The 19713-nt window shown below is 34.7% G+C and overlaps 1 protein-coding gene across 1 annotated transcript; it reads left to right on the top strand.

The window, feature by feature from the left end:
• The first annotated feature begins 421 nt into the window (after positions 1-421).
• On the top strand, positions 422-17234 carry LOC136040245 (glycogen [starch] synthase-like). Its single transcript, XM_065724496.1, has 2 exons — positions 422-526; positions 14641-17234. The coding sequence occupies exon 2, from the start codon at positions 14662-14664 to the stop codon at positions 16660-16662; it is 2001 nt and encodes a 666-aa protein (XP_065580568.1). The 5' UTR covers positions 422-526; positions 14641-14661; the 3' UTR covers positions 16663-17234.
• Positions 17235-19713: the final 2479 nt, after the last annotated feature.

Here is a 19713-nt window from a genome sequence, read left to right as displayed (position 1 = left end):
CAATGCAATATTAAATTTTGGATGAGCCTCAGACTTACTCAGCTTTCTAAAAGGATTAGGATTTTACAAAAGCTAAAAGTCATACCGTGATTCCAACCAGGAAGTCCTCTAATTTTTGTTTGAAAGATCTTTGAAGAAATTTAGTCCTCTAAGACACATTACGTCTTCTATTTTTTTTTCTTTTTTTTGTATGGACTAAAAATCAGAAAATATGAGTTATTTTTTGCTTTATTAAGCAAAAAACAAGTTATTAAAACTTAATATTACTCCAACTAATAACTAAGAATGTAATAACCACATCAGGCCAAATAAAGTAGATGAATCGGCTTTTCGACTATATCGGAGGCAACGCTATTGCATTGCCTATAGTAAAGCCCATACTAGTCCTATGTTTTGTAATTAGTTGGGTTTTTTTTTTCAGAGGCACTTCATATGGAAGCAACCACTGGATAGACTTCAGAGGGGGCTAATTCGATTGAAAATTGGAAGTTCTAGTGCTTTTTTAAGAGTTGAAGGTGATCGGAAGGTAACTAGCAACCCCAGCCTTTTTATCCCAAAATACATCAGATAAAAAAAATTATCGGAAAAAGTTTGAAATTTTTTTCAATGTATGTTTTCACTTTTGGAAATCTGACTTTTATTAGCGCGGCTTTCAATGTAATATTAAATTTTGGATGAGCCTCAGACTTACTCAGCTTGCTAAAAGGATTAGTATTTTACAATAGTTAAAAGTCATAACGCGATTCCAATCAGGAAGTCTTTTGACTTTGTTTGGAAAATTCTGGAAGAAACTTAGTCCTTTAAGATACATAATGACTTTTTTTTTTTCGTTTTTTTTTTCTTTTCTGCATGGATTAAAAATCAGAAAATACGAGTTATTTTTTGTGTTATAAAAACATAAATTAATAGCAAATATCATTACGAATATTGACACAAACTGAAATTGAATAGAGGCAAAAAAAAATATGGAATTGAGGGTTGTGACAGACCCTTCACACCTAGGGCAATTTATGCTGTTTCAAGCTTTAGCATTGCTATTTTGTTTCAAGTGAAAAATTGTGGCTATAAACTTAAATTTGATTTTTTTTTTTTTTAAGTTCTATATGAAGATCTTTTTCTTTTAATTGAGAGTAATTTCATCCCTCCTTTTCAGCGGAATCCCTACTGTAAAATCAAAATAATTTGTTCAGTTTAAATAAAATAAAAATTATTTTTTATATCATTCTTGAATATTTAAAAAAAGGAGATTATAGTTTTTTATGCAAATAAAATTCTTTAAAAATTCAATTTATTTTTTATTCACTCCGAAGGTGGAGGGGCTGTCATTTCCTCAGATACCACTCTCAACGCAAATGTGTTTAGAATTTTTTTTTTTTTTTTTCATCTAATTCTTCCACTAATCAAAACAAGACGTAATGGTGATTTTTATTTTCTTGTTTTAAACTGAATCAAACAAATTACCTGGAATATTTTCTAATTTTACACTTGCAAAAGCTTGTTACGTCCGTAGGCCAAGGGAGGGGTCCCTGAAAGTTGGAAGCCGATCTGACAAAAAGGCTATTTGGCCTTTTTGGAGCCCATTTTTTGGCTCAATTCATTATTTGTTTTGATTTTTTTTTCCACTTTGGGCTCCTATTGGCCCAAAGACTTAAAGATACAAATTTTAATATGTTCAGAAAAAATTTTGCAAGATTTGTGCCCTAGTTATGCGGGCTCTTCCCTCAGTTTTGTTTGTTTTTTTTTGCGAGGGGGGGCATTTGCGTATTACTTTGACCGAAGTATGTACCGATGTGAAGCTCATTCTAATCAGAAAAAAAAAAATTTTTACATCTTCTAACACCCTCCTCCCACCCCAAAAAATTAAGTCACCTTGGCCTAGAGAAAAATCCTTAAAAGTTTCATTTAGACACACATAAAATAGGTTTTGACCCGTTTTGGTTGGAAACTATTTTTTTAGAATATATTCCCTTTTTTGCACATTTTTGGTCGATTCTGAAAGTTTGAAGTCAATCAGACAGCCAGGTACCAAATCAGTCAATCGTTAAATCATTTATTGGTAGTAAAAAAAAAAAACAATTACAAACGTAAAACGGTTACTTGGCCCAAGAAGCTTGGCTTGTAGTAGGACACACAATACAATAGTAGAACACTGCATTTTTATAAAACACTAAAACACATACAATAATAAAACACTGGAATAATACAAAGACTTTTAATAGATAGTAGTAGACTTTTAAAGACTTTAACAGATTTTTAACAGTTTCTGAAAATGATTTTAAAATAAGCGAAAAGATACATATAAATTGGGATAGAGTTCTAAATAATAATAATAAAAAGAAGAAAAAAGAGTGAGAAAAATTAATGGACTTGGGTAAACCCCCCGAGAAATCAATTTTGCAGAGAGAGATAGAGGGACATCAGAAGAGATTGAGTCCCATAGTAGGATGGATTGATAAACTGGAGACCTCTGAGCTGCTTTTGACGATCGTTCGGGTAAAAAAAAATCTGCGAGAAGACCTACGTAAAAAAGAGAGTACCTAGCCGGGCCAGCTAGCAGAGACGGTAGAAGTATACCTAGAAAATCACAACGGGCTCAATAAAGATTACTTTTACGTAAATTACGATCCAGCGGAACTATTCCATTATCATTATAAAGACCAGAGGAAGGGTATAGCCAAGGGAGAAGAAAATTAGCCTTCATTGGCCTATTTTGGTCTATTTGAAGTGATGATAGAAGAGACTTATTAATACCACCCCAGACAGAACAGCGATAAGAAAGTCAAGGAAAAATAAGAGCATAATAAAGAGAAAGCATAACATCTGAGGGAAGAAATGAGTTAACCGGTGCAACATTGAAGACTGGCGGAGGACGAAGGAATGGGTATGAGTTATACGGGGTTTAAAAAAAGAAAACAGTCAACATACACACCAAGAAATTTCACCATAGTAGCTTGCGGTATAATATTGTTCCCATATGTCAGAGTTATTGTCCCTTGTATGTCTCTCATACGATAAGGGGTCCTGAAATGTACAATGTTACTCTTCCGGCTGTTGAGAACAGTGCTATTTGACCAGCACCAATCTTTTATTTTATCAAAAAGACCTTGATAAAATATAAGTGACCTTAAAGCTATGGAATTGGCTGGTGGCAGGTCCAATGCAGAAATAGAAAAGTTACTATCGTCACCAGAAAGAACAATGTGCACATGGGGATTAAGACCATAAATAAGACTGTTAATGTAAATTAAAAACGAAAGAGGTAACATCAAACAATAAAATTAGCAGAATTTTTTTCCGTGTAGGAGGGGGACTGCCCATTCCTCATCTTCACCTCCAGCTCACGGTCGCAAAAACTTTGGAGGGTACTCATTATATAAAAAATTGAGTGTTCCAGTCCTTTTATTATAAGTCGAAAGTGATTTTAGACCAACCAGCCATTGGGGGGGGGGTATTTTCAGGGACACTTCAAAGGGAATGTTTTGCCACGTGGGGTGTTCTCCTCGGGGGTGTGGGTATTTGCCTCAGGGGTGTTTTCCAGGGGGACATTTATAATCCTCGGGGATTATTTTTACGGAGTGGGGTATTTCTTCCAAGGGGGGAGGGAGTTACGTGGTGGGTATTACCCGGGGTATTTCCCGTGTGTGAAAGGGTGTTTTTCGGGGTAGGAGGATTAGACACCAGCCACCTTCAGCTAACCTTCTGGACTTGTTGGTTTTACGCAGTCCACTCTATTTCCAAGGTTTAGGGAATACTCGAATGTATTGTTGCTGTGTTAGCCACAATCTCTGATAATTCCGTCGGCGAGGCAGCGTGTGAAGTAAAAGGACTGCTGAACAAAATCAACTCAGCCTCTTTTGTCTCAACTTTACAAGCAATGAAAAAAATGTTCGTCATTATAAATTGTTTATTAGAGCAACTTCAACCAGAAAGTTTGTTGATTTATAGGGCACTTGCACTGATGTATGGGACATACAAGACACTCCAAAAGGGGGCTAAAGTGTAGCGGGCCTGCATGCAAAGTGTGTTAGGTACAATTATTCTGCCCCTATGTGCAAATTTATAGCTCAAATTATATATTCCTCATCTGTTCTGCCATTTGTCTTTGTCTTGTCTCGTGCGGGATTCCTGATAAATCCCAAAAATAAACAATACTTCATCGACATACAGGATTCAAAGTTTTACATGATCAGGATGGTGCCGATGTCCTAGAACTGAAACTTCATCGATCACTTTGATTGAGAATAATACTGGCCTATTACTACTTCTGCTGTACCATGCGAAGCTTGATGCATATGGTATCTTTATGCAGACAGACAAACATAGAAATGACCAGAGAGTGTAAGATATAAAAAATATCAAGAACAAACTAGGAACCGAAGCAACAGAAAATCTACTCGTTCACCACGCAATGTCTGGCTATGAGACAGCATTTAGACTTCTCGGCTTAAGGAAACCAGTATTGGTTTTCTTGTCACTTAAAGATGGGATTTTTATGGTTCCTTAAAAGATCTTCATGACAATCCACCCACCAGGATTGCCGAAGCTGGAGAGAAAGCTTTGCTCCGAATAGACAGAGGAGAGAAGTAATGAGAAGACGTTGAAGGATGTTTGGGTTTGAACATTTACAAAGCAGGTTGAAAGTGCAAATGCTTTTGTTCAGGCAGAGCGGCTTCCGCTGATTTTGGCTGTCGCAAAGTACCACTTTTATAGGTGCTATTTCCAAATAATGAAGTGGCAAATCCAATTTGCTAATGCTCAAGGAGTAGAGTTGGCGCCTCTCATCTTCAAGGAATATGAGACTTAACAGGTGCTTAGCCAGCACCAGAGGGCCTGCTGAAGATCGTGCGATGCCACTGCACGAGCGGGTGCAAGTCGCTCAGATACAGCTTCCGTCGCAACAGTTTGCCCTACAGTTTTTCATCTGAACTTTTTTTTTCTCGATTAAAGAAGTGGTTTTTCAACATGTTACGCTTAGCAACCCCTCATATTACAGGCCCTTAAAGGTGGAAATAATAGTAAAAAACTGATTTTTGGACTTATATTTGGTAATACGGTACTTTATTTGATATAAAATGATTCTTTGGTCACTAGAATCTGGAAAAGTATGATCTGTGTACTTTGCTCCCCCCCCCCTGTTACGTGAAGGTAAAAGTTGATATTGGGGTACGTAGAATTTAATTATGTGATGTCGGATTCGTAATACTTAAAGCCGAAAATACGTCCAAATAGAAACTTCGATCTCCCCCTTCAATGGGGGCTTTCGGGTGGAAGTGCAAGGGGGATTTTTTGTTTGATTAAGTTAATTTTTCTGAACAAATATATTTGCTTAGGAAAATCAGAAAAAGCTGTAAAATTAATTCTATTCTAATTTTCCCAAAGTTAAATCATATTTTTCCTCCAACATTTTAAATGTGTTTTATTACCGATAATAGAAGTTATTCCACATAATGCTTTTTTTTAGCTTCAATTGTAAAATTAAGTTCATTCAACTGGATTTTTATATTGGTATGAAATCAAGATTGCGGTTTTCAAAAGATTGAAAACATCGACGTCTTTTATCTTTTAGTTCTCTTCCATTTTTTTATCTGGTGACTTAGACTCCAATTGAAATCTGATTCCGAGAATATTTTATTCCCTGGGAAAGGCTTTTACGAGCTTGAAAATAATACCTTTTACAGATTGAGTATTCTAATAATTCTGGTGGTTAGGCTAGTCAAAACCCAGTAAATACAAACACTGTTGCAGAAGGGGGGGGAGTCCACAAAAGGAAACTATTCTCTTATGCTACTTCAACTTAACATTCAAGGTCTCTCCTCGTTCATCTAAGCCAGTTTGTCTCGGATGGACGGGTGTTTTGAATAGTGAATCGGTTCGTGAGAACTGAATCGTTTCGTGAGGCATAATTTGACATTTCTGTAATTCGAGCTTTTACTTCCGACCAGGTTAAAATTCAATATCTAATTTTGGTAGGAGTTGTTGACGCCAGTAAACCTCAGAACAAGCCAGAAACTTAAAAGCCAGAATCTTGTGTACTTTTCTTGAGAAGTCCTTGGCTCAAAACATAGAGGATGGAGCAATTTCATCCACTTTTGTTGATAAATTTATTCGATGATGAAAGTTAATTTCAGATAGGAAACCTTATCTTCAGATGACATTTCCTATTCAAATTTACTTGTTAATTTGAATTCTGCGAAACCTGAATTTTTCTTATAAATAATCTGATAATATTAACCTAATTTTTATAATCAATTCCTTCATAGTTTTCGATAAAAGAGGTCAATACTTTCAATATAATGCTAATATCATCATTATGGGGAAAGTGGTTTATTTTTTGATTTTAAAAAATTAAAAATCAGTTTACTCTCACAAGTCTAGCACAGCACAACTCTTTGAGCTCACAAGTTTTGATAAATGTAAGTAGAACTTTCTTCCTACTATAGTAAAGTGACGCTTTAGACTTTAGATTTTTTTTTTTGCAAGAAGGATGGTCTACTAAGGCATTACTTTCCTGCGGAAGGGGAAATGTTCATCAAAATTCCAACTTCGATTCGGCATAGCTGAGAACCTTGACACAGTTCTTAATCCTCCATCAATGAAAATGCGGATTTTTTTTTATTTTGCAAGAAGGATGGTCAGGGATGCATATTCCTTTATTTGGTAACTCCCAGGGCCGTACTTTGTTTTTTTTTTGGGGGGGGGGTACAAAAGGACTTTCATAAGACGCGTACACATAAAAACTAAAACTACGCATAAAAAATTGTTTATATTCATTTTGTTACATTTTTACGAATTGAAGAAACATATGAGGGGGTGGGGGTCCAACCCACTAACCCTCCCCCTGGATACTGCCTTGAGGGCTCCTTTCAAGGAAATAAAACAAGGAGTATTATTAGATTTCCTATTTTGTGGTCTTTCCAAATATGGTCGCTTTTGAGACACCACCTGATAGTCCTGGATATAGCCCTAGGATACCTAAAACCAAAAACAATTAAATTTTTACTTAATAATATGCAGCATGTTCCTAATATTTAACATGATCCTAATGATATTTCGGAATGCATACTGATCTTTTGATGACATATGTTGTCAGTATGACAACATCATGTTGTGACATCTATGTCCTTTAGATCATATGCCTAAATGTGGGTAAAAGCTGATATGCTTTTTATTTCGTACTTTTTTATTTTAATTTTCTTTCTGTTAAAAAATACAATACGGATAATTTATTTTCCAACGAAACTATTGATTAACAAGTTTTTTTGCTAAAAAAAAATCACTTCAATAAAATTTTTGATGGAGGTAAAGAGCGTAATCAAACAGTTCGTGGTAACGAACTGTAATAGGGAGCGACCCGGCTCAATAGTAACCAAAACTCTAAAAAATGGAATTTTAATACCAATAGTAACATCAAAAGAATTGCATTTTAATGCTGATTTTAAATATACAAGTTTCATCAAGTTTAGTTTTACCCATCAAAAGTTACGAGCCTGAGAAAATTTGCCTTATTTTAGAAAATAGGGGGAAACACCCCCTAAATGTCATACAATCTTAACAAAAATTACACCATCAGATTCAGCGTATCAGAGAACCCTATTGTAGAAGTTCCAAGCTCCTATCTACAAAAATGTGGAATTTTGTATTTTTTGCCAGAAGGCAGATCACGGATGTGTGTTTATTTGTTCATTTGTTTTTTGTTGTTTTGTTGTTTTTTTTTCCAGGGGTGATCGTATCCACCCAGTGGTCCTAGAATGTTTCAAGAGGACTCATTCTATTGGAAATGAAAAGTTCTAGTGCGCTTTTTAAGCGACCAAAAAAATTGGAGGGCACCTAGGCCCCCTCCCACGCTAATTATTTTCCCAAAGTCAACGGATCAAAATTTTGAGATAGCTATTTTATTCAGCATAGTAAGTAAGTAAAAAGCACTGTTAGTAAGGAGCAATATTAAAACCTTTAAACGAGCAGAAATTATTACGTATAAGAGAGGGATTGCCCCTTCTTCAACACCTCGCTCTTAACGCTAAAGTTTTTCAACGTTAAGAAAAAAATATTTTTCTAATTAACCCTTGTGTTTCATGATTTGTTTCTTAAGAATCAGAAAAAAAAATGCAAACTTTAGCATATAGAGCGAGGTGTTGAAGAGGGGGCCATCTCTCTCGTATACGTAATAATTTCTGTTCGTTTTAAGTTTTAATATTGCTCATTACTTTCAGTTAAAAAAATCTGTTTTTCTTTTAAATTTAAGTTCTGGTCGTCTTTCAAATAACACCAGGGAATCTGGCTCCACTTCCATGTAGAAATCCCCCCATGGAAATATCCTCTGGACAATCCAGGTGAAAATTTACTCCGGACAATTACCCTTAACAAATCCACGCGTAAAATTGATTCAGTAAACAGAAAGAAAGATATGTAATGAAATTTCTTATAGGAATTCTGGCAAATTCCCCAAGTACACAATTTCCCCTGAAAATTTCACCCTCCCCGGAAAACTCCCTTATTATATAAAATTCTCCCCTTGCAAAGGCCCCCCGGCAAAAACTGAAAAATGCATGCATACTTTTCAAAATACAAATAATAAACAATTACTATGCGCCAACAATGGGCAAGTTTTATAACTTAAAGACCTTTCCCCGGGGGCTATTAAGGCTCATTTTATCTCCAAAAACATAGTTATTAGATCTTCCAACTATGCTGAACAAAATGGCAATCTCAAAATTTTGATCAGACGATTTCGGGAAAAATAATGGCGTGGGAGGTAGCCTAGCTGCCCTCCAATTGTTTTGGTCTTGTTTGGTTACTAGAACTTTTTTTTATAATAAGCCCTCTTCCGATATTCTAGGCCAACTGAGTCAATACGATCAGCCCTGGAAAAAAAAAAAACAAATAAACAAGCATCCGTAATCTTTCTTCTGGCAAAAAGTACACATTTTGGTAGATTTCACATTTTTGCAGATAGGAGCTTGAAACATCTACAATAGAATTCTCTGCTATTCTGAATTTGATGGTGGGATCTTCATTAATAATGTGGATTTTGGTTTTTTTCATTTTTTAGAAAATCAGGCAAATTTTCTCAGGCTCGTAAACTTTGCTGGGTATAACTAAACATAACAAAATTATTAATTTAAAATCCGCATAAGAATCAATTTGTTTTGATATATATATATTTTCCTGAAATAACAAACTATAAATTTTTCCCATTCACGCAAATAATCAGACGTAAGGCTGAGAAACCCATCTTTTTCGTCATTTCTTTTAAAAATGGATGAAAATATTTTTTTCTAAGCCTTTTTCTTTTACCAAGCAAAATATCTGAACAAGTATCTACTAGTATATATGTGGACACTAATTTGTGTATGGTTTATTTGAAATTCAACAGAAGTCTTTTGTTATTGGCTGAAAATCGTGGACTTTCTCAAAAAAGTTTAAAGAAAAGGTCAAATTTTTTTTCTGACAGCAATAAAGTCAACAAAATTATGCGAGGAAAACGGTTTTTTATCCTTGTGTACAGTTTTATTAACTTTATTGACACCTTGGGAGCGCCACATAAAACTTAAATTGAATATGCAAATCAAGATTAAAACGAACAAAAATCACTACAAATAAGAGTTTTGGCTTCTGTCCCCTTCCGTAACTGTGAAAATATAAAGCCTACCCTGTTATTGGCACTTTACTGAAAATTACATAAAATAAAACAGAATATTTGATACATAACGATAATAATTGCTGAAAAATCATCAGCTGAATTTTTTATTTCGCTGTAATTTTCACGTTATTTTTAATGTTGTAATAAATACAAAATAAAATATTGTGAAATAACTTTTTTTCAGTAAAGCGCGTATTACGCAGTAGGCTTTAAACTTGATATTTTTTTAATTCATTTGTGCTTGTTTGTTTGCTATGATTTTTTCTTTAATTTCATTTCGTTTTTGGCTTCTTTAATAGCAATTTCTGGTTGTTATGAGCTTGGATTATTATAGGTTTTGATTTTTGCTGATCATTAAGTTGAATATGGTCTTGAATTTTCTTTGAAAAACTTCGTTTTTCGAGTTTTTAAAAAATTAGTTTTAACAATTTTAATAATTTTTAGCGATTCCAAAAGTGTAGTTTTCGTTTTGATCTTCCGCCAGTTTTAAATGGTACCAGGCTCATATTAGGGATTAAATAAAAAAAAAAAAGTTTTTTAACTGAAAGTAAGGAGCGACATTAAAACTTAAAACGAACAGAAATTACTTCGTATATGAAAGAGGCTGCTCCCTCATCAAAGCCCCACTCTTTACGCTAAAGTTTGACTCTGTCTCTCAATTCTTCTTTTTAAAACAGTAAAAAACTTTAGCGTAAATAGCGGGGCGTTGATGAGGAAGCAGCCTCTTTCGAATACGAAGTAATATCTGTTCGTTTTAAGTTTTAATGTCGCTCCTTACTTTCAGTTAAAAAAAACTTGTTTTTTTTTATTTAATTTCTGAACGTTTTTGAATCAATGCATGTTTTGATTATGGCTCTCCGCAGAGGAATAATTAAAACAAAATTTGCATTTTTTTTTTTTGGCTCAATGGCTTTCTCATAATTTTGATCGAATTATTTTGAGAAAAAAAGAGCGGGGGAGGAAGCCTAATTGCCCTCCGAATTTTTGGTTAATTAAAAAGGCAACTAGAACTTTTAATTTTTTACGAATATTTTTATCAGTAAAAGATTTACGTAACTTATAAATTAGCTTACGTAAAGAACTTTTGTATTCTCATATTTTTATTACATATATGAGGGGGTTCGCCCCCTTGTCAGATCCTCGCTCTTTACACTAAAGCTTAAATTTTGTCCCAATTCATTAAGAATGACCCCAGAATCACAAAAGCCGTAGAATAGATAGTTGAAATTACTAAAAATACTTTAGCGTAAAGAGCGAAGTATTAGGAGTAGGCGAGCCCCTCAAATGGGTAATAATTTCTGTTTGTTTTAAGTTTTAATGCTGTTCCTTACTTCCAGCTGAAAGAACTTTTTCATATTTATTTTTTCATAGTTTTTTAAATAATGCTAGTAAATCTGGCGCTCCCTTCATGGAGATTTTCTTCCCCCATGACAAATTATCGATGGAAAGTTCCCCCAGCATATCCCCCTCTTCTCAACCCCTCCCCCGACCAAAAAAATCCTCCTGAAAACGCCTGTACACTTCAAAATAACCATTACTATATGTAAGCATTGGTCAAAGTTTGTAATTTGTTGCCCCTCCCATGGGGACTGTGGTGGAGTAAGTCGTCCCCAAAGACATAGTTATAAGATTTTTCTACTCCGTTGAATAAAATGGCTATCTCAGAATTTTGATCCGTTGACTTTGGTAAAATAATTAGCGTGGGAGGGGGCCTAGGTGCCCTCCAATTTTTTTGGCCACTTAAAAAGGGCACTAGAACTTTTCATTTCCGTTAGAATGAGCCCTCTTGCAACCTTCTAGAACAACTGGGTCGATACGATCACTCCTGAGGGAAAACAAAACAAACAAAAAAACAAATAAACACGCATCCGTGATCTGCCTTCTGGCAAAAAATACAAAATTCCACATTTTTGTAGATAGGAGCTTGAAACTTCTACAGTAGGGTTCTCTGATACACTGAATCTGATGGTGTGATTTTCGTTAAGATTCTATGACTTCTAGGGGGCGTTTTCTCCTATATTTTAAAATAATGCACATTTTCTCAAGCTCGTAACTTTTGATGGGTAAGACTAAACTTGATGAAACTTATATATTTAAAATCAGCATTAAAATGCGATTCTTTTGATGTAGGTATTGGTATCAAAATTCCATTTTTTAGAGTTTTGGTTACTATTGAGCCTGGTCGCTCCTAACCACAAACTGTTTGATAAACATAATGTTATTTTCAAAATAGTATTTTTCTATTGCAGTTAGTTTATTAATGCAATTAATTTAATTATTTACTAATGTATTTTATTATGTGGAAACTATTCATTTAATTTATTAAGTTGATATATTAATCTAATTTACTAATATAATTTACTAAATATTAATCTAATTTACTAATGCAGTTTACTGATGCAACTAATTATATTTCCCATTCCTAAATAAAATGCAAATGAGAACTTTTTCTTACTAAACAGTTTTTTGTTTATCAAAACACTGCTTATACTTTTATTTAGCTCTTTGGCTGTGTAATTCTGCAACCCTGATTCAAGCTTCAAGACATTCATATTTATATTGTTATTATTCCATTTTATATATTTTATTATTCCATTTTATATTTTCCAGTGATTATTCAATAGCTTCTAAGAACGTGGAATAAAATAACATACAAAGAAAAAAACAATTAGCCCAAATAAAGAAAGGGCAGCCACTCACCCAAAAATCTAAGGACGATGTTCTCAATTAAAAGCTAGACAAGTGACTATGCTTCATTCAAGGGAAAAAATAATAAAGCAGAGAACTAGATCATATTTGTCTCTTTAAGTAGTTCGTGGTAACGAACTGTAGTAAGGAGCAACCTGGCTCAATAGTAACCGAAACCCTAAAAAACAGTTTTGATACTAATAGCTACGTCAAAAATTTTAAATATATAAGTTTCATCAAGTTTAGTCTTACCCATCAAAAATTACGAGCCTAGGACAATTCGTCTTATTTTAGAGTAGGAGAAAACACCCTCTAACAGTCATGGTGTCTTAACGAAAATTACACCATTCGATTCAAGTCTCAAGCTCCTATCAGGCATTTTTTGCCTGAAAACAGATCACGGATGCGTGTTTATTTGTTTGGTTTGTTTTCTTTTTTTCCCAGGCGTCATCATATAGACCAATTTGTCCTAGAATGTCGCGAGAGGGCTCATTCTGACGGAAATTAAAAGTTTTAGTGTCTTTTTTAAGTGATCAGAAATTGAAGGGCACCTTAGCCCCCTCCCACGCAAATTTCCCCCAAATTCAACGGATCAAAATTTTGAGATTGCCATTCTGTTCAACTTAGTCGAAAACTCAATAACAATATCTTTGGGAATGACTTAATCCCCTCCAGTCCCGGGGGAGGGGCTGCAAGTTACAATCTTCGACTATTGTTTACATGAAGTAATTGTTAACTATGAAGTGTACAGACGTTTTCTGGGGGACTTTTTCATGGTGTGGGGATGGGTCATGGGGAGGAGGTTACATGGGACGATCTTCCTATGGAGGATTTTTCATGAGGGAAGATAATTTCAATGAAGGGGGCGCAGAATTTTCTAGCATTATTAAAAAAATACAATGAGAAAATAAATATTATTTTTCAGCTTGAACTAATGAGCAGCATTAAAACTGAAAACGAACAGAACATATTGCGTATATAAGATGGTTCGTCTTCTCCACAATACCTTGCTCTTTAAGCTGATTTATTTTTAGTAATTTCAACTATTTATTCTAAGGCCTTTGTGATTCAGGGGTCATTCTTAAAGAATAGGGGCACAATTCAAGCTTTAGTGTAAAAAACTAGGCATTAACAAGGGGGCAAACACCCTCATACGTAATAAAAGTATACAAATATAGAAGTTCGTTACGTAAGTTAATTCGTTGGGTACGAATTTTTATTACTAACAAAAACGTTCGTAAAAAATCTAGCTGAATTTTTAAGTAACCAAAAATTGGAGGGCAACTAGGCCTCCTCGCCCACCCCTTTTTATTATTAAAATCGTCTGATCAAAACTATGAGACAGCTAATCAGCCAAAAAAAAATAATGTGTAAGTTTGGTTTTTATTATTCATGTGCGGTGAGCCATAATCAAAACAAGTATTAATTTAAAAACGTTCAGAAATTAAATAAAAAAAAAAGAAGTTTTTTTTTAAATGCAAGTAAGGAGCGACATCAAAACTTAAAACAAACAGAAATTATTCCGTATATAAAAGGGGTTGACCCCTCCTCAATGCCTCGCTCTTTACGCTAAAGTTTTTTATTGTTTTAAGAAGTAGAGTTGTGAGAAATAGTGAAACTTCTGAGTCTGAAAGTCTGAAACTTCTTAGCGTATATATACATACCCTAAAGCGGATATATAGGCATAGGCCTATATATCCTCAGTCTAAATCCTATATATATATATCCTATATATCCTATATATAGACTCAGTCTAAACACGTACAAAATATTTGTTTTTTTCGATAGGGGCATAATAAAGAAAATACGGAGGAGAATGATCAAAAGCGCATTTTTTTTGAATAAGAAGGGTTTGAGAAATTCAGGATTTCGGGGAGAAACCTGGGCCCTGGGCTTTCTCCCTACATAAATCTCCGGAGCAGAGGAATCTTCATTCTTTTGAAATACGAGGTCACTTAAATGCTTTGAGACATAAATTAAAAAAAAAATAAAGACGGAATAAAAGATAGAAGTAGTATGCGGGGTTGGTAATGGCTGAATTCTTTGTATTTGATTGCCTTGAACCTGTAAAGTCTATTGATATATTTTAGAGTGCCCTTAAAATGTATATTAAAATCTCTCGCTGCTCCAAAGTCTGAAAATATAAATCTAACTATGTGCAGCTACTGTGCTGCACAACACGACATATCATATCTGATAAAATAGGATAATTGCATGGAATAATACAACCAAATTTTATGGCTTTGTAAAACCTTATAGATTCTTTAACACCCTTTACTTTGATTATTCCAATTTCTTTCTTTTCTTTCTAGATTTTAACAAATAATTTCAACATGTCTGGCAAATCTGCAACGCCCATCACTCGAAGATTCTACAGTACCAATGATCTCATGGGGGTCCTCGACAGTGGTGACAGTGCAGAAGCTGAGAACATTTGGACATTTGAATGCGCATGGGAGGTAGTTAACAAAGTTGGTGGGATTTATACAGTTATCCGGTCGAAGACCGGGATTTCTGTTGAAGAGATGGGTAATAGGTATGTACTAATGGGTCCATACAAAAAACAATTTGCTCGAACAGAAATCGAGGAGTTTGAGTTTTCTCAGGGCCCACTATACGATGCTGTGACGAAGCTGAGAGATAATGGCTTCAAAATTCATACGGGCAGTTGGCTAGTGGACGGCAATCCTTTAGTACTTTTATTTGACATTTCTTCAGTTTCTTACAATTTGAATAAGTACAAGGAAGAACTGTTCAGCAAAAGTGGAATTGGGCTTCCTGATAATGATACTGAGTCCAACGATTGTGTTTTGTTTGGGTTTATGGTAGCTCAATTTATTGCTGATTTTAACCATTTCGCTAATAAAGACGTTGAGATTTCCCCAAAAATTGTCTGCCATTTTCACGAATGGCTCTCAGGAATTGGACTCATCATGACTCGACTCTGGAATATAAATGTGTCTACTGTTTTTACGACACACGCCACCCTTCTTGGTCGATATTTATGTGCCGGTAGTGTTGACTTTTATAATAGTCTAGATAAATTTGATATTGACGCCGAAGCTGGTAAGCGTCAGATATATCATCGCTATTGCATTGAAAGGGCTGCGACTCATCAAGCGCACATTTTCACAACTGTATCCGACATCACAGGCATTGAAGCTGAACATCTTCTAAAACGGAAGCCAGATATTGTAACCCCCAATGGGCTTAATGTGAAGAAGTTTAGCGCACTACATGAATTTCAAAATCTACACGCTGTAAACAAAGAGAAAATACATGACTTTGTTCGTGGACATTTCCATGGTTATCACGATTTTGACCTTGACAAAACGTTATATTTTTTTATTGCTGGTAGATATGAATTTAGCAATAAGGGAGCTGATTTGTTTATAGAAGGATTAGCACGACTTAACCACATGATAAAAGAATCCGGTTCGGATAAGACAGTTGTTGCTTTTTTGATTTTCCCAACTCGTACAAATAGCTATAATGTAGAAAGTCTTCGAGGACAAGCAATTGCAAAAAGCCTACGGGACACTGTTCATGTCGTTCAGCAGGATATTGGGAAAAGGATGTATGATGCTTGTCTTAGTGGTAAACTACCAGATAGCGAAGAGCTTCTCTCAAAGGATGACCTTGTCAAACTTAAACGATGCGTTTTTGCAAGCCACCGCTCCTCTCTACCACCGATCACAACCCATAATGTAGTTGATGACCACGCAGATCCTGTTCTTTATAACCTGAGAAGATGTCAACTGTTTAATAATAGAAGCGATCGAGTAAAAGTGATTTTTCACCCTGAATTTCTTTCCTCTAGTAATCCTCTTTTTGGATTAGACTATGAGGATTTCGTCCGAGGCTGTCACTTAGGAGTCTTTCCAAGCTACTATGAGCCATGGGGATATACACCCGCTGAATGCACAGTGATGGGTATCCCATCTGTGACCACAAACCTTTCAGGGTTTGGTTGTTTTATGGATGATCATGTTGCAGACCCAACCAGCTATGGGATCTATATTGTGGATCGCCGTTTCATAGGTCTTGACGATTCCATCTCACAGCTTGCTTCGTATATGCATGATTTCGTAAGCTTAAATCGTCGACAACGAATAATTCAGCGTAATCGCACGGAACGTCTAAGTGACCTTCTCGACTGGAGATCCCTTGCAACTTATTACAGAAGAGCAAGGATGCTAGCTCTCCATAAAGTCTTCCCTGAACTGATAATTGAAGATGAAAACGGTGTTAGACACATCAAATACCCTCGCCCTATATCAGAACCCCCTTCACCTGCTTCTTCAAGAGCCACTACTCCTGCTCCTAGTAATTAAAATTATGTTGATGATGAGAGAGCTTGAAGAGCTAAGGTATAAAGATAGCAAGAATATTGCTTCATTGATTTTTGTTGAAATATTCTGCAAGTCTGGCCCTCAAAAACTTCGTTGGAACGATAAATTTTGGGTCCAAAGAGAGCCAAACATTATGCAATGAATTCTAGCATTTGGCCATATGTTGATTCAGTCAATATCATTTAAATATCTATGTTTATTCTTGGACATCTAAACTTTAAACTGATCAACTGATCAAATAAAGGGAATGCGATCGATACTTCCAATTTCTTGAGGGTATGCGTTGTATAGAAAACTTAAGATCTTATGAGAGAAAGGACTGCTACAATTTTGATGGCTCTTGTGTATTTTTCCCCCTTGATCAAAAGACTAATAAAAACTACCTCCAACAGAAGCTTTCAGATTTTTTGTGGGAGGAGCTTACAAGAATATATACATCAAAATTAAACTACCCCTTGTGTAAATTCTTTTCCCCTCTGGAATTTTCAATGTCCTAAGATCACATAAATTTTTGCTTAATCTTATGATTAAATTATCATCCCCATTCACGTTGTTAGCAGACTTATGTTTTTGAACTTTCCACAAAGTTACTTCTGTGTTAATTTTTTGTTGTGTTTGCTTTAATTTTTACTGCTTTGTTTTCTCTGTTAATAGTCATTAAAGAATTACTTTTATTAAACGTTTATTTATTACAATCTGCTTATTCTATTTTCAAACTTTTATTTAGTTTTACTTGCTATTATCGAATATGGCAATCAAACCAATCTTCGTGCGATCAATGTTAAAAACTGTTAAAAGAAGCGTCATGAGCTCTAACTAAAAATATTTTAAATAAATACATTTTTTTCCGTTACCTGGATCCATGTAAATCTAGAAAAATATTCTTCTCTTTGAACCTTTTAGTAATAACTGTGTTTCAGGTCACTGAAATTTCTCGAGTAAATTTATACCGATTTTTGTGGTGATGGGGTTGTAGAACTATCTTAGAAAACTCTTGGGAAAATTTTAAAACTTATAAGAACAGAAGCAAATTTTTGACGGCTATAAAAGGGAATTTTATGGGGCTCATTTAAATGGATTCTCAAAAGCTCCTTTAATCATAATCATCAGGAAGTGTCAACTATTAACAGTGGGGATTTTAGTGTAAAATTTTTCATGTAGGGGATATCCGACAAAATTTAAAAATGATTTTTTAAAACGTTTTCAAATGAAACTATGCCAAGGAGAATTTTTAAGGTGGGATTATCTGCAAGAAATTTCCCTGGGGATTTTTGGCAAGGACATAATTTTCTTGGGAAGGGAGTTACAAGAGAAGGACTTTACTTTGATTAATTTCCAGTGTGAGGATGGAACCTTCCGTGGAGGGATGCTGGATTTTTCAGCATTATTTCAAAACGATCAGAAATTAAATATATATAAAAAAAAGTTTTAACAACTGATATTTCCATGATTCCGCGCTATTTTATACTTTTTAAGATATCCTAGTGCAAAATTCTTTTCCGAACGAAACAATGCAATTGCAAAATTCATCCTTCATCGCATCAATCAGTCAACTATTTTATTAGCATTAAAACACTATTACAAACGTAAAAAAGCTATTCGGCCCAAGAAGGAATAAACTATTTTTCATTGAATTTGAGTTGTTTCCATTATAACCAGACCCCTCCCCCGCTACCTAGAAATATTCCTGAACATAAATTAGTTTGGTGACTGTGTTTATTGACGATTTTTACACTAATTTATCAGTATCTATTGGTCGATAATGCCAATTAAAAAAAAACCTTTAGGGTATGGTTTTATGCTATATCCAGGCGTTTGGAAGGGGTTGGAATTGAGATGTACTTTACTTTACGCGATTAGAAATTTGAAACAAAGTCTTGCACCAAGGTTACCTTTTAATATATTTATCTGCTCTTATTTTTTTCTAAATTTTTTTTCCATCTCCCCTGAAATATTGTCTCACTTGAAATCAGTTATTCATTATGTGCCTTTATAAAGTATTGACTGATATTTAAGAAAATGGTATTTGCGCAACCATAACATTTAAATGAAATAAGAGAGAATATTTATAGCATAAATTTCTTCATGAAGCCAAAAATAACATCTGCATCGCAAATTAGCTTTACCCCTCCCTCCCTAATGATCAGATATTTAGCCTGAATTGTAGGCTAGATATGCAGATTTTTTCCATACGTCACTCTTCGTCGCATTGATTTAAGTATTCATCAACAATGGGAAATTCAGCGCGGTATATACAATAAGGCAAAATATTTCACCTTTAGGGGTTGGGTTAAAGTAAATCTCTAATGCAAAGAACTATTGTTTCTGGATCTCCAATTAAGATCTCAAATTAATGCAAATTTTAGTACTTTTCTTTTTTTCATGGTTTTACTATGATATACTTTTTCTTGAAGAGTTATATGCTGTATTAAATATAAAAAAACTAGTTTTTTAAACTGATAGTAAGGAACAATATTAAAGCTTAAAACAAAGAGAAATTATTCCGTATATGAGAGGCGTTGCCTCCTCCTCAACACCCCACTCTTCAGTGGCGGATCCAGGTGGGGGTGCAGGGGGCGCATGCCCCCTCCCCTTAATATAGTGGGGGATTTGGGGATAATATCATGTTGCCATATTAAATATCTTATTTTTACAGAGAGTGAACAGCTTTTCATTTTTTTAATACGGGTTGGTTTCTATAACTTACTCTTTTTTGTATCGATGTTTTGCCATCATTAAATTTCAATAGATTTGTTAGAACTTTAAACCTCGGCGGGTTTTAGATTAAATTTAATACTATTTCCACAACCTACTTACGGCGTATAATCGTTGAGGTTCCCTTTAAATTGCTGGCATTTCTTTGTTCGCAAGTTTATCGGAGTAAAATATTTTGTGCCCCCCCCCCGCTAAAAAAATGCTGGATTTGCCCCTGTCATTCTTTACAAAAAGTTTTCTTTTATCACTTTAAAAAGTAGACTTGTGACAGAGAGCCAAACTTTAGCGTAAAGACCGAGGGGTTGACTAGGGGACATC

This window comes from Artemia franciscana, chromosome 1 (assembly GCF_032884065.1).
Source record: "Artemia franciscana chromosome 1, ASM3288406v1, whole genome shotgun sequence".
Lineage (NCBI taxonomy): Eukaryota > Metazoa > Arthropoda > Branchiopoda > Anostraca > Artemiidae > Artemia > Artemia franciscana.
This window is presented reverse-complemented; position numbering and strand designations above follow the sequence as displayed.